Raw genomic sequence first — 14,811 nt, forward strand, 5'->3', positions numbered from 1 at the left:
AATGGTGATCAAACATTTTCTGACAAGTGTTTAAAACCAATACATTCAGTTTCACAGAGAATAAGGCACCTGTCTTCCTACCAACCAGAAACTTTGGGTAGGTTGAAGCTAGAGACATTAAGCTATAGAAGATGAAAGGGTGTTAAATACAGGAAACAGTTGCATGTAATAACACTAATAGATTTAAAATAAGCCAACAGTAAACCACTAGAAAATATAGGTATATTTATACCCGAGATGGGCATCTTTGGAATTAAAATAGGAACCTTTGAAAACTAATTCTGAAGTTTTGTTTATGGTAGATTGAATGTACTGTTGAAAAATACTGGGTTCTTTTTTCTGTGCCTGAACTGTGTGAGTGCGTGTGTGTGTGTGTGTGCACACACATGCTTGGATTTCTTCTCCTGTAACTCACGAGCCATATTGACTGGTCTTCGACCGCTGCATTTCCCTTCTGTGAGTCAATACATAGTGCTCTTGTGTGTGTATTTTTGAGTGTGTGTTTATGCATTTGCTAATTTTTAATTCTAGTTTTTAATTAAAAAAATTTGACTTTCTTTTCTGTAAAAGAAACTAAAACGACTCTTATTTATTTGATGTCACCACAAAGAGTTTTTCAGGGATTTGGAAATGAGAGCATTTTGTATTTGGTGTAGAGCAAAAAAAGCTATTCATGTAAGGGGTTTTCCCGAGAGCTCCACTGGTGAAGAATCTGGCTGCAATGCAGGAGAGCATGGTTCGATTGCTGGGTGGGGGAAAAATCTGCTGGAGAGGGATAGGCTACCCACTCCAGTATTCTTGGGCTTCCCTTGTGGCTCAGCTGGTGAAGAATTGGCTTGCAATGTGGGAGATCTGGGTTGGATATCTGGGTTGGGAAGATGCCTGGAGAAGGAATGGCTACCCACTCCAGTACTCGTGCCTGGAAAATCCCATGGACGGAGGAGCCTGGTAGGCTGCAGTCCATGGGGTCGCTAAGAGTCCAACATGACTTAGCGATTTCACTTTGACTTTTCACTTTCATGCATTGGAGGACATGGCAACTCCCTCCAGTGTTCTTGCCTGGAGAATCCCAGGGACGGGGGAGCCTGGTGGGCTGCCGTCCATGGGGTCGCTAAGAGTCCAACACGACTGAAGCGACTTAGCAGCAGCAGCAGCAGCAGCAGCAGCACGGGAGGAAAGCACTTCTATGGAAACAGTACCATTCCCACATCTTTCCGTGCTTACATAGTAAGCTTATAACTAGAGGGTGAGCATGGGGTACTTTAGCCATGGAATATTAAATGTTTAAGAGGTGGAAAGCTAAGAGGAAAAGTGAATGACCGAATCTCAGTGTGTATGAATGGTTAGTAGCTAGGTGCTACAGTCCTATAAATGACTGGTGGGGTTGCAGTTTCACCAATTTATTAAGAACCAGAGAAGGATGAATATTAGAGTTAGTCAAGATGGCGGGGGTGGGAAGTAAAACACACTCCTGGGGAACTAAACAAATGCTATCACTGGACAACAGATGAACAGTGACAGATACAATTTACTATCTCCATACAAGTCAACGCACATTGGAAAAAATTAAACTGCTTGCAGACCCTGAGAGATTTTGAATTAGTGTTGGGTTGACAGAGAAATTCATCTGAGGTTTCTCCATTACATCTTAACAGAAAACCTGGAAGAACTTTTTGGCCAACCCAATATATCCTGAGAGGCGGAACAAAACCCTTAAATGTCCAACACGGAAAATTCAGTGAGATTGTCTTATCAGTGCTGACTGTTGTCAAATGCTAAGCAAAATATGAGATGCATTTTGAAACAAGTGAAAAATTATTCAAAAGATATAATGACATACCACGTACATATTCCTAAGGCTTATGACCACAACACACCAAAAATAATACATACATACGTATGATATTCATTTGGCCTTGTTTAGAGCAAACAAATGTCTTCAACTTTATTTTGGTGTCGTGAAACATAATTGAGGATACACTTAGCATTTTGCTATCCCTCTGTGTCATAAAATAAAATGGGAAAAGAAAATACACCGAACCACTGATGTTTAGCATAAACAGGTCTGGAAGAGAGTATATAATCATAATAGAAGGTAGTACGGGATAGCGGCTGTGAGCATAGGCTTTCGAATCAGACACACCAAAGTCCCAATCCCACCTTATCGATAAAAATGCTATCCTTAGCTCGTGAGATTAACCCATTGTGTAGTCTACTAATTCCCAATAAGTGAAGGTTGGAAAAAAATGTAGGCTTCCTGTCACAGATAACCACATAGCTTTTCTAGATCTCAATAGGGCCAACTGAGGTTCTATATTCTTTAATAAATGTTTCTACTGAAACATAACAATATGCATTCTAAAAAGTATACAAATCCAAGCATACAGCTCAATGAATTTTCACAGCATGAAGAGATCTGTGTGGGAGTTTCCTGGTTTCCTAGTGGTTAGGACTCTGGGCTTTCAATGCCACGGCCAGAGTTCAATCCCTGGTCGGGGAACTGAGATCCCACGAGCTGTGTGGTGCGTCAAACAACCCCCACCCCCCGCAAAAATAAAAACCCCTGTGTAACCATTCCCCAAGTCAAATAGAACATTCCCCTTCCCATTCATTATCCTCCTCCTACTCAAAATTAATCACTATTGATTATCATAGATTAGGTTTGTGTTTTTGAACTTTATATAACTGTAATCAAAGAGTATGTAGTCTTTTGTGGCTGACAGCTTTCACTCAATATGGTGTTTGTGAGTTTCCTCCACATTGCTGCCTGTGGTAACTGTTTGTTCGATTTCACAGCTGTGAAGCATTGAATTAACTGAATATACATTATGTATCCGTATTCCTGTTGATTAACATTTACTTGCTGGTTCTCATATGATGCTGCTGTGAAATTTCGTGTACATGATACTGGTGAATCTATGTATGTATTTATGTTGGTACGGAATTTCTGGGTCATATGTTAAACATATATTCAGCTTTAATCAAGATAGAGAAGCAATTTTCCAAAGTGGCTGTACCAACTTACACTTCCATCGGCAGTATATAAGAATTCCTGCTGTTCCATTTCCTAGCCAACACTTTAGACTTTTTAAATTTTAGTATAATTCTGTTAGGTGTCATCATTTGCTGTTCAGTTCAGTTCAGTTCAGTCGCTCAGTCGCGTCCAACTCTTTGAGACCTCATGAATCGCAGCACGCCAGGCCTCCCTGTCCATCACCAACTCCCGGAGTTCACTCAGATTCATGTCCATCGAGTCAGTGATGCCATCCAGCCATCTCATCCTCGGTTGTCCCCTTCTCCTCCTGCCCCCAATCCCTCCCAGCATCAGAGTCTTTTCCAATGAGTCAACTTGTCGCATGAGGTGGCCAAAGTACTGGAGTTTCAGCTTTAGCATCATTCCTTCCAAAGAAATCCCAGGGTTGATCTCCTTCAGAATGGACTGGTTGGACCTCCTTGCAGTCCAAGGGACTCTCAAGAGTCTTCTCCAACACCACAGTTCAAAAGCATCAATTCTTCAGCGCTCAGCCTTCTTCACAGTCCAACTCTCACATCCATACATGACCACAGGAAAAACCATAGCCTTGACTAGACGGACCTTAGTCGGCAAAGTAATGTCTCTGCTTTTGAATATGCTATCTAGGTTGGTCATTACTTTTCTTCCAAGGAGTAAGCGTCTTTTAATTTCATGGCTGCAGTCACCATCTGCAGTGATTTTGGAGCCCCCCAAAATTAAGTCTGACACTGTTTCCCCATCTATTTCCCATGAAGTGATGGGACCAGATGCCATGATCTTCGTTTTCTGAATGTTGAGCTTTAAGCCAACTTTTCCACTCTCCTCTTTCACTTTCATCAAGAGGCTTTTTAATTCCTCTTCACTTTCTGCCATAAGGGTGGTGTCATCTGCATATCTGAGGTTATTGATATTTCTCCCAGCAATCTTGATTCCAGCTTGTGTTTCTTCCAGTCCAGCGTTTCTCATGATGTACTCTGCATAGAAGTTAAATAACCAAGGTGACAATATACAGCCTTGATGTACTCCATTTCCTATTTGGAACCAGTCTGCTGTTCCATGTCCAGTTCTAACTGTTGCTTCCTGAACTGCATACAGATTTCTCAAGAGGCAGGTCAGGTGGTCTGGTATTCCTACCTCTCAGAATTTTCCACAGTTTATTGTGATCCACACAGTCAAAGGCTTTGGCAGAGTCAATAAAGCAGAAACAGATGTTTTTCTGGAACTCTCTTGCTTTTTCCATGATCCAGCAGATGTTGGCAGTTGGTTCCTCTGCCTTTTCTAAAACCAGCTTGAACATCAGGAAGTTCACGGTTCATGTATTGCTGAAGCCTGGATTGGAGAATTTTGAGCATTACTTTACTAGCATGTGAGATGAGTGCAACTGTGTTATTTATTGCTAAGAAGAAATGAGCCATTAAGCCATGAAAAACTGGAAGAATCATAAATGTATAGTGCATGCATGCTTAGTTGTGTCCAACTCTTTGCTACCCTATGGACTTTAGCCTGCCAGGCTCCTCTGTCCATCGGATTTTCCAGGCAAGAATACTGGAGTGAGTTTTCATTTCCTTCTCCAGGGGATCTTCCTGACTCAGGGATCAAACCTGTGTCTCCTGCCTTGCAGGTGGGTTCATTACCACTTAAGCTATCAGGGATATTACTGAGAAAAAGGAAACCAATCTAAGAAGAATACATACTGTTTGATTCCAACTCTGTGACACTCTAGAAAAGGCAAAACTATGTAGATGGTAAAAAGATCAGTGGTTGCCAGGTGTTAGGGTGGAGGGAGGGATGAATTGGCAGAGTAGAGAAGTGTTTAGGGCAGTGAAACTATTCTGCTTGAACTATAATGGTGGAACCATGTTATTATGCATTTGTCAAAACCCATAAAACGTACTTCTAGTTTATTTTTCACACAGCATCTCAAGAGATTCTGTTCAAATATATGTCAGATCAAGTCACTCTACTCCTCAAAACTCCAATGGCATCCCACCTCGCGTGGACTCAAAGCCAAAGTCCTTACAATGGACAACAGAGCCCTACAGACTAGATCATCCCCTCACCCTTCAGTATCCTCTGAACCCCTTTCCTGTTGCTCTCCCCTTTCCTCAGCTCACTTTGATGGGTCTCCGTTCTATTTGTCTAAAAAGCAGCAGACAGAGAGAACTTGTACTTTCTTTTTCCTCTTTTGGCCATGCCAAGCAGCATGCAGAGTTTCCCCACCAGGGATCGAACCCTGTGCCCCCTGCAGGGGAAGCGAGGAGTCTTAACCACTGGACTGCCAGGGAAGTCCCAAGAACCTATACTTAAAAGTAGAGTCCACATGACTATAGAAATAGCAGTTCATGAATACTGCATCATATTGAGCTCAGGGTGTTTTGACCCTTCACTAAGGCACTCTGGAAAGAGTTCCCACGCTCATTTCTTAAAAATCACTTAGTCAGCAAGTAGTTCTTGAGAGCCTATCATATTCCAGGCACTGTTGTATATGCATACATCAATGAAGAAAACATACCAACCTGTCTACCTCAGTACCTTCCATCCTGTAGGGGGCGAGAGAGAGAACATGGTTAAGTTAATTGTGAAGCATGTTAGGAAGTGATGATGAAATGGAAAAATATAGAACAGCCATGTGGGGCTAGAAGTGTGTGCATGTGTGTGTAAGTGCTGTGTGTGTGGGTAGTTGTACTGTTGCCCCATGCCACAATGTCCCACGTGAGTTTGACATGTTTCTTGGGTTGAGTTTCAATAGAGTGTATCTACTTGCAATATCCTGGCTTCTGACACGATATCCACGTGAATACGCTATTCCAATTCTTCCTGTACTTCCAGCATGACCTGTTCCCGGTATTTATTCTTACTCATCCATTGTTCTAACAGATTCATCTCCCTGCTCTCTGGGCCACTGGTTGAAATTATGGCTGACATGTTATGAATTTGCTGGTGATCTTCTACCACAACCGCTTCTTCCCTTCAGTTTGGTCTTCGCTCTTGTCAACGCCTCAGGCCTGCCAGTAGCAGTCAGTGGCACCCACGTGCATTCCCTCACCCCAGAAGATTGACGAAACTGCCATGGTCAGAGATGAATTACTGACCTGCACGGAATTAGACATGCTGATGCAACTGGTGATTTCCTTAGCAATATGTCCAATTCTAGTTAAAAGCAGTGTATTTGGTGTTATTCTAGTCCATCACTGACCCTGAATATGTACAAATATCCAGGATAGTTCTGGGCTTCCTTGATTTCTCAATTCTGAGATTTTGGTTCACTGTGGGATAAGACTTTAGGTTATTCCTAAGGGTTTCAGGCAAAACTGAATTTTTTTTTTAATCTACAGAACAGCCTGACTGTTCCGATAAGCAGAATTATTTGACACCTATTTAGGAGATTCTGCCTGGAGACGAGTTATGGAAAAATACAGCTCCACTAAATGGCAACCTACTCCAATATTCTTGCCTGGAAAGTCCTGTGGACAGTGGAGCCCGAAGGGCTGCTGTCCAAGGGGTCGCACAGAGTCGGAGACAACTGAAGTGACTTAGCATGCATCAAAGCATTGGAGAAGGAAATGGCAAGCCACTCCAATATTCTTGCCTGGAGAATCCCAGGGACGGAGGAGCCTGCTGGGCTGCCCTCTGTGGGGTCGCGCAGGGTCGGACACGACTGAAGCGACGCAGCAGCAGCGGCAGAAACTTCTCACTTTTCTCTCTTCAAACTCTGAGTTTCTCCTAGTCCAGCCATGCTCACAGAGGTTTTAAGCGGATTGATTAGTGCTTGAAAAGCACCTTTATACATGAAAAGTAGCTAAGTACTAATTTAATCTTTTAAAGTCTGGATTATTCCTGTTGCAGCTCTCATTTCATACTTTTTCCATAAGGTCACCAGATTGTAGACAGTTACTAGGACTAGAACTGTTCTATGACCCAACACGCAAAGTTGGCCCCCTGGGGCCGCAGGCGCGCGGGCCGCGCTTCCCCGCGGCGGCCGCCAGAGTGTGAGGTATTTGGCGCGAGCGCGCGCGAGTTCGGGAGCGTGCACGGGCTCGGGAGCGCGCGCGGGCTCGGGAGCGCGCGCGGGCTCGAGAAAGGCGGGCTGTCGGGAGCCACGACGACGTTGGTGGGCGCCCGTTGGTGGCGCACTCTCTAACGTCAGCGGCGAGCCACACGAGGCAGAGGCGGTGGCGGTGGCGTGGCCCTCGCTGGTGGGCCTTGGCGGCGGCGGCGACGACGGAGCGTGTGTGAACCAGGACCGAGGTCGAGGTGCGCTCTCCCCCACAGAAATGACTGACAAAACTGTGTCCAACAGTGCCTTGGCGAGTCTTTTTGAGTGTCCGGTGTGTTTGAACCATGTCTTGTCTCCAATTACACAGTGCCAGAATGGCCACCTCGTTTGTAGTGAATGTCGCTCAAGGCTCACCCATTGTCCAACTTGCCGGGGCCCGCTGACAGGCGTTCGCAACTTGGCCATGGAGAGAGTGGCCGATTTAGTACTCTTCCCGTGTAGATACGCCTCTTCTGGATGCGGAGCAACCATGCGACCCACAGAAAAAGCAGACCACGAAGAACACTGTGAGTTTAGGCCCTGTCGTTGCCCTTGCCCTGGCACTTCCTGTGGGTGGCAAGGCGCCATGGATGCCGTTGTACCACACGTGATGCAGCACTACAACAGCTCCGTTTTAACCCTGCAGGGAGAAGTTGTCGTTTTCCTTGCAGTCAACATTAATCTGGCTGGTACCCTTGACTGGGTGATGGTGCAGTCCTGTTTTGGGTCTCAGTTCTTACTAATTTTGGAGAAACTGGAAATCCACGACGGTTTCCAGAAATTCTTTGCCGCTGTCCAGCTGATAGGAACACGCGAGCAAGCTGAACATTTTACTTATCGACTTGAGCTAAATGGTACGAGACGGCGATTGATGTGGGAAGCCACGCCTCTATCTATTCATGAGCGAATTGAAACAGCGTTTCTGAACTGTGACTGCCTACTCTTCCACCCCAGAGTTGCGGAACTTTTCGCAGAAAATGGCGATTTAAACATCAAGGTAACTATTTCCATGACTTGAAATGGTGATCAAACATTTTCTGACGAGTGTTTAAAACCAATACATTCAGTTTCGCAGAGAATAAGGCACCTGTCTTCCTACCAACCAGAAACTTTGGGTAGGTTGAAGTTAGAGACATTAAGCTGCAGAAGATGAAAGGCTGTTAAATACAGGAAACAGTTGCATGTAATAACACTAATAGATTTAAAATAAGCCAACAGTAAACCACTAGAAAATATAGGTATATTTATACCCGAGATGGGCATCTTTGGAATTAAAGTAGGAACCTTTGAAAACTAATTCTGAAGTTTTGTTTATGGTAGATTGAATGTACTGTTGAAAAATACTGGGTTCTTTTTTCTGTGCCTGAACTGTGTGAGTGCGTGTGTGTGTGTGTGTGCACACACATGCTTGGATTTCTTCTCCTGTAACTCACGAGCCATATTGACTGGTCTTCGACCGCTGCATTTCCCTTCTGTGAGTCAATACATAGTGCTCTTGTGTGTGTATTTTTGAGTGTGTGTTTATGCATTTGCTAATTTTTAATTCTAGTTTTTAATTTAAAAAAATTGACTTTCTTTTCTGTAAAAGAAACTAAAACGACTCTTATTTATTTGATGTCACCACAAAGAGTTTTTCAGGGATTTGGAAATGAGAGCATTTTGTATTTGGTGTAGAGCAAAAAAAGCTATCCATGTAAGGGGTTTTCCCGATAGCTCCACTGGTGAAGAATCTGGCTGCAATGCAGGAGAGCATGGTTCGATTGCTGGGTGGGGGAAAAATCTGCTGGAGAGGGATAGGCTACCCACTCCAGTATTCTTGGGCTTCCCTTGTGGCTCAGCTGGTAAAGAACTGGCTTGCAATGTGGGAGATCTGGGTTGGATATCTGGGTTGGGAAGATGCCTGGAGAAGGAATGGCTACCCACTCCAGTATTCTGGCCTGGACAAGTCCATGGAATGTATAGTCAATGTGGTCGCAAAGAGTGGGATAAGGGATAGGCTACCGACTCCAATATTCTTGGGATTACCTTGGGGCCCAGCTGGTAAAGAATCCACCTGCAATGTGGGAGATCTGGCTTTGAACGGGTACCCATTGCAGTTTTCTGGCCTGGACAATTCCGTGCACTGGATGCTCCTTGTGGTCAGAAAGAGTGGGAGGAGCGCTAGGCTACCCACTGCAGTATCCTTGGGCTTCCCTTGTGGCCCAGCTGGTAAAGAATCCGCCTGCAATGTGGGAAGTTTGGGTTTGACCCCGGGTTGGGAAGATGCCCTGCAGAAGGGAAAGCCTTACCCACTCCAATATGCTGGCCTGGAGCATTACAAGGACTGTAGATCGCCTGGAGAAGGGAATGGGTACCCACTGGAGTATTCTAGCCTGGAGAATTCCATGGACTTAGAGTCCATGTGGTCAAAAGAGTGGGAGAAGGGATCGCCTACCCATTCCAGTATAACTGGGCTTCCCTTGTGGCTCAGCTGGTAAAGAATCCGCCTGCACTGTGGGAGACCTGGGTTGGATTCCTGGATTGGGAATATCCCCTGGAGAAGGGAATGGCCACCCACTCCAGTATTCTGGCCTGGAGAATTCCATGGACTGTATATCCTCTGGAGAATGGAATGGCTAGCCACTCCGGTATTCTCGCCAGGAGAATTCCATGCACTGTGTACTCCATGTGGTCACAAAGAGTGAGAGAATGGAGAGACTACCCACTGCAACATTTTCGGGCTTTCCCTGTGGCTTAGCTGGTAAAGAATCTGCCTGCAATGTGGGAGATCTGGGTTCGATCCCTTGGTTGGGAAGATCCCCTGGAGAAGGGAAAGGCTACCCACGCCAGTATTCTGGCCTGGTGAATTCCATGGACTGTATCGTCCATGTGGTCGCAAAGTGTGGGAGAAGGGATTGGATACCCGCTTCTCTATTCTTGGGCTTCCTTTGTGGCTCAGCTGGTAAAGAATCAGGCTGCAAAGTGGGAGATCTCAGTATGATCCCTGGTTGGGAAGATTCCCTGGAGAATGGAAAGGCTATGCACTCTAGGACTCTGGCCTGCAGAATTCCACAGACTGTAGATCCCCTGGAGAAGGGAATGACTACCCACTCCAGCATTCTGGCCTGGAGAAGCCATGGACTCTACAGTCCATGCATTCACAAGAGTCAGACAGTCCTGAGCGACTTTCTTTCATTGCAGATTAGCTAAAATGCCATGGAAATTAGGTTTCAAAACTCAGACTTGGAATTTGAGTTCATCAATAGACTAGATTCATTTTCATGTGAATCTTGGTATTGTATGTCTCTTCCTTCTTCCTTAAACATTTCATTACATTTTTCACAAATATCTCTTAACAGGTTGTGATGAGATATTTCTCTTCCAGGACTGATTAAAAGATATTCATTTGGATTTATAACCAAATCTCTATGAGAAAAACAAGTCGGACTATGACTCCTACAGTCAATGCAGGAATATTAATACCACTGAATTGTATACCTTTCTATCAATGTCACCTTTTCAGTTACCTTGCTCAAAGCAAAACAGAAAGGTAAAAGCTAATAATCTGATCTGAAGCTACCAAGGGTTGAAACAGGCAGGTTATTGAAAGGTGCTGAGAGAACATGTGGCTGTGTCATTGTTTTTAACTCTGAACAAGTTCAAAGTTGTTAGCGAGTTGTTAGTTGCTCTAAAATTAGTTCCTAAACTCTATAATAAAGATTTGATAGACAACAAGGTCTTAATGTATAGCACAGTGAACTATATTTAATATCCTGTGATAAACCATAAAGGAATCACTTTGCTGTGCAGCAGAAATTAACACAACATTGTGAATCCACTATACTCCAGTAATTTTTTTTTTTAAGAGTAAGATTTCTTAGTTTACTGCATCTACCTACGGGAATGAGGATCTACTCTTCTCCATGATATAGATCATATTTACTTAATGGTCTTCCGGGCTAGCTCTACGCATTACATTGTTAAGGATGTCAAACATTTAACAACCTTGTCATGTTAATTATTGATTTTGCAAGCCTTACTTTTGGAAATAATGCTTTACTTGCTTTTGCCCTCTTAGGAGTTCTGTAGTATAGTCTCTAAAAAATTAAATGAAGAAAATCAATAATTACATCACAAATAAAGATATGCATATTAAATTTTGATGTTTTTGAAACTATTGCTATATTAAAAATGAGTTGAACATTTAAACCATAAATTGTCTTAGGAATATATGTGCTCAACGATATCAACTGCATTTAACCAGTTAAAGCAATAATAATGAAGATATGAACAAAGCTAGAATACTGGACAAGCTATCTTTAATGCAAAAGTAGAGAAGAATCATCTATGATATTCAATAGGAAATCTAAATAGTTAACCTCTAGGGGGACCGAAGAAGGCAATGGCACCCCACTCCAGTACTCCTGCCTGGAAAATCCCATGGACGGAGGAGCCTGGTAGGCTGCAGTCCATGGGGTCGCTAAGAGTTCAACCTGACTTAGTGATTTCACTTTGACTTTTCACTTTCATGCATGGGAGGAGGACATGGCAACTCCCTCCAGTGTTCTTGCCTGGAGAATCCCAGGGACGGGGGAGCCTGGTGGGCTGCCGTCCATGGGGTCGCTAAGAGTCCAACACGACTGAAGCGACTTAGCAGCAGCAGCAGCAGCAGCAGCACGGGAGGAAAGCACTTCTATGGAAACAGTACCATTCCCACATCTTTCCGTGCTTACATAGTAAGCTTATAACTAGAGGGTGAGCATGGGGTACTTTAGCCATGGAATATTAAATGTTTAAGAGGTGGAAAGCTAAGAGGAAAAGTGAATGACCGAATCTCAGTGTGTATGAATGGTTAGTAGCTAGGTGCTACAGTCCTATAAATGACTGGTGGGGTTGCAGTTTCACCAATTTATTAAGAACCAGAGAAGGATGAATATTAGAGTTAGTCAAGATGGCGGGGGTGGGAAGTAAAACACACTCCTGGGGAACTAAACAAATGCTATCACTGGACAACAGATGAACAGTGACAGATACAATTTACTATCTCCATACAAGTCAATGCACATTGGAAAAAATTAAACTGCTTGCAGACCCTGAGAGATTTTGAATTAGTGTTGGGTTGACAGAGAAATTCATCTGAGGTTTCTCCATTACATCTTAACAGAAAACCTGGAAGAACTTTTTGGCCAACCCAATATATCCTGAGAGGCGGAACAAAACCCTTAAATGTCCAACACGGAAAATTCAGTGAGATTGTCTTATCAGTGCTGACTGTTGTCAAATGCTAAGCAAAATATGAGATGCATTTTGAAACAAGTGAAAAATTATTCAAAAGATATAATGACATACCACGTACATATTCCTAAGGCTTATGACCACAACACACCAAAAATAATACATACATACGTATGATATTCATTTGGCCTTGTTTAGAGCAAACAAATGTCTTCAACTTTATTTTGGTGTCGTGAAACATAATTGAGGATACACATTCGTGTGGAGACCAGCTGTGATGAGGCTGTGGCAGGGAAAAAGAAAAGTTTAAAGTGAAATGAGCCCTTGTCCTTCAAGGTATGAGATGAATGCAATGTAGGATCATGAAAATAAAAAAAAAAAGATCCCCTTGGATTGTTTTATTATCCAATCCCAGAGTGTGGGATTTATACTTCTCACTATTGAGCACTGTGTCCCAAAGTTGTGAATTAAACAGGTAACTAAAAATATATTTGATGACTAGGTATCTAGGCCTTGCAATGATAATTTAGCAAATACTATCTTAGTTTCTGACTTTACCCCCAAGGATTTGTTTTCAAACTTACCTACCAACATGGTGTCCAAAAAAAATACATTTCTTAAAGCAATCTTTTCTTTTTCAGTTTTTCCGTCCATATGTCAATAAAGCTCATGTGACCACAGTCAACAACTTCCTAATCAATATTTCTAGCTCGTAAGAACCTAGTTATTCCACAATAACTGTTTTTCTCCTTCCCACCAATACCCTCTCGTGTATTAGAAGCAGTCTTTCACTGTTTAAGAATAGCAGCAGAGGCAGTTCCCTGGTGGCCTATTGGTTCGGATTCTGGTCTTTCACTGTCATAGCCTGGATTCAATCCTTGATCTGGGAATCCGGGAACTGAGTACCTGTGAGCTGTGTGGTGTGATGCCCACCCTCCACCACCCCACCCTACCCCACCCCCCGCCAAAGAGAGCAGAACATCTGTAGCAAGAGAAGCTTTTCTAAGTCTTTCAGTCTCTTTTAAATCCATTTAATTCAGAAGGCAGGAGCAATAAGCCAAATCCTACCAAGATGAAATGAATAATTACAGTTTTCTCTCATTACTTTGTCCAGATATAAGCTACTGGTTTATGCAATCAAGTACAGAAGTTCAGGCACAACCAGCCCTTTCCAGTCATGGTTACTAAACTTTGGACATCACTGTTTCCACTGTGAGGTGGTCATATGGGCTGATAACAAGTGCCAACATATTCTGCCCTTCATCTTGACTTGACCAAACCAAAGAGAGGACATCTAGAAGGAAAAGAATGCAGGGAGTTTTGATTGCTTTTGCCACTGCTAGGGCTTTTTATGTGAGCACTCTTTACTCAGGATTGAAGGAGCACAGACACTGTGAAGAGATTGTATTGGAAGTATCAAGTAAAACTCAAAGCTGTCTCATTGCTTAGTGGTGCCTGGAGCCTGTATCTTCCTGCCACCATTATAGTGATAAATTCATAAAGGTGTGAAACTATGCAAAACTATGTCAGACGCATTAAAAAAATGTCTGCTAAATGTCTCTTATGGCACATTTCTTTCCCTCTTATTCTGCCCCATTCATCATTTTCTCTTTACAGAGTTGAACTGGGCTGAAGGAGGAAACAAAGAAAGAAACAAAAACCATTACTATGGTTACTGTAGTATAGCTGTTTTGGTGTTGTTATCGTTGTTTTTATCTTTTGTTTTTGTTTCTAACCACATTCTAAGAAATATTAAAAAATGGCATAAACATTGTATTGCATGAAAATAAAACACTATTATCTCTATCTCAATCTACTCAGGAATTTTCTGAAAATACTAAGTTTTTATACATGTCATTTTTAACAGTTGAGGCTGTATTATCGCTGTTCCTGAGAGGTACTTTTACAATTGGCAAAATATACTTAAATTTTCTCTGGTTTTCAGAGATATCAGAGTTTGGATCATTACTTAACCATCATTTCCTCCTGTAGTACCAATCTTGGTGAATCGTCTGGTCGCCCAAGACAGAAACCTGAGGATCATCCTTGAGATGTTCTTTGTTTCAAATTTACACATCCAATCTATGTTGATTCTACCTCTTTGATATATTTTGAATCTCTTCTAGAGACCTATAATTAGTAACTCCAATCTGGTCTAAAAATTCCCATTTCTACTAACTTAGTTTTGGTTTTTAATCACCTGGATGATATACGTCTCCTATCTAATCTGCCTGCCATCAGTCTCTCCCAAATGTTTCTAAATATTCTAATAAAATGTTCTCTCTAAAATGCAAATGTTAAGTCATGAAAAAATCCACAAGAGGATCTCTACTACTTTTACAACAAAGCTCACACTCCTTAATCTGGGTTACAAGGAACTGGCCTTTATCCACCTCCACAACTTCATCTCCTTCTCTTCATAACTCCAATCAGTTGGTTTCCTTACAGTTTCTTCATATTGAGCTTCTCACTCCACATCTTTGTGGATCTCATTGTTTCCTATGCCTGGGAAGTTTCTCTTGAACTCTCTACCACCAAACTCCAGTAC

The 14,811-nt window shown here is 42.7% G+C and overlaps 1 protein-coding gene across 1 annotated transcript; it reads left to right on the forward strand.

Moving 5' to 3' along the window:
* The first annotated feature begins 6,926 nt into the window (after positions 1-6,926).
* Positions 6,927-8,067, forward strand: LOC138071007 (E3 ubiquitin-protein ligase SIAH1-like). The gene is given in 3 exon segments (XM_068962438.1): positions 6,927-7,124; positions 7,161-7,273; positions 7,275-8,067. Coding segments are annotated over 3 exon segments (1,104 nt in total).
* The last annotated feature ends 6,744 nt before the right edge of the window (positions 8,068-14,811 follow it).

The sequence above is a fragment of the Capricornis sumatraensis genome, chromosome X, assembly GCF_032405125.1.
Source record: "Capricornis sumatraensis isolate serow.1 chromosome X, serow.2, whole genome shotgun sequence".
NCBI classification, from domain to species: Eukaryota; Metazoa; Chordata; class Mammalia; order Artiodactyla; family Bovidae; genus Capricornis; species Capricornis sumatraensis.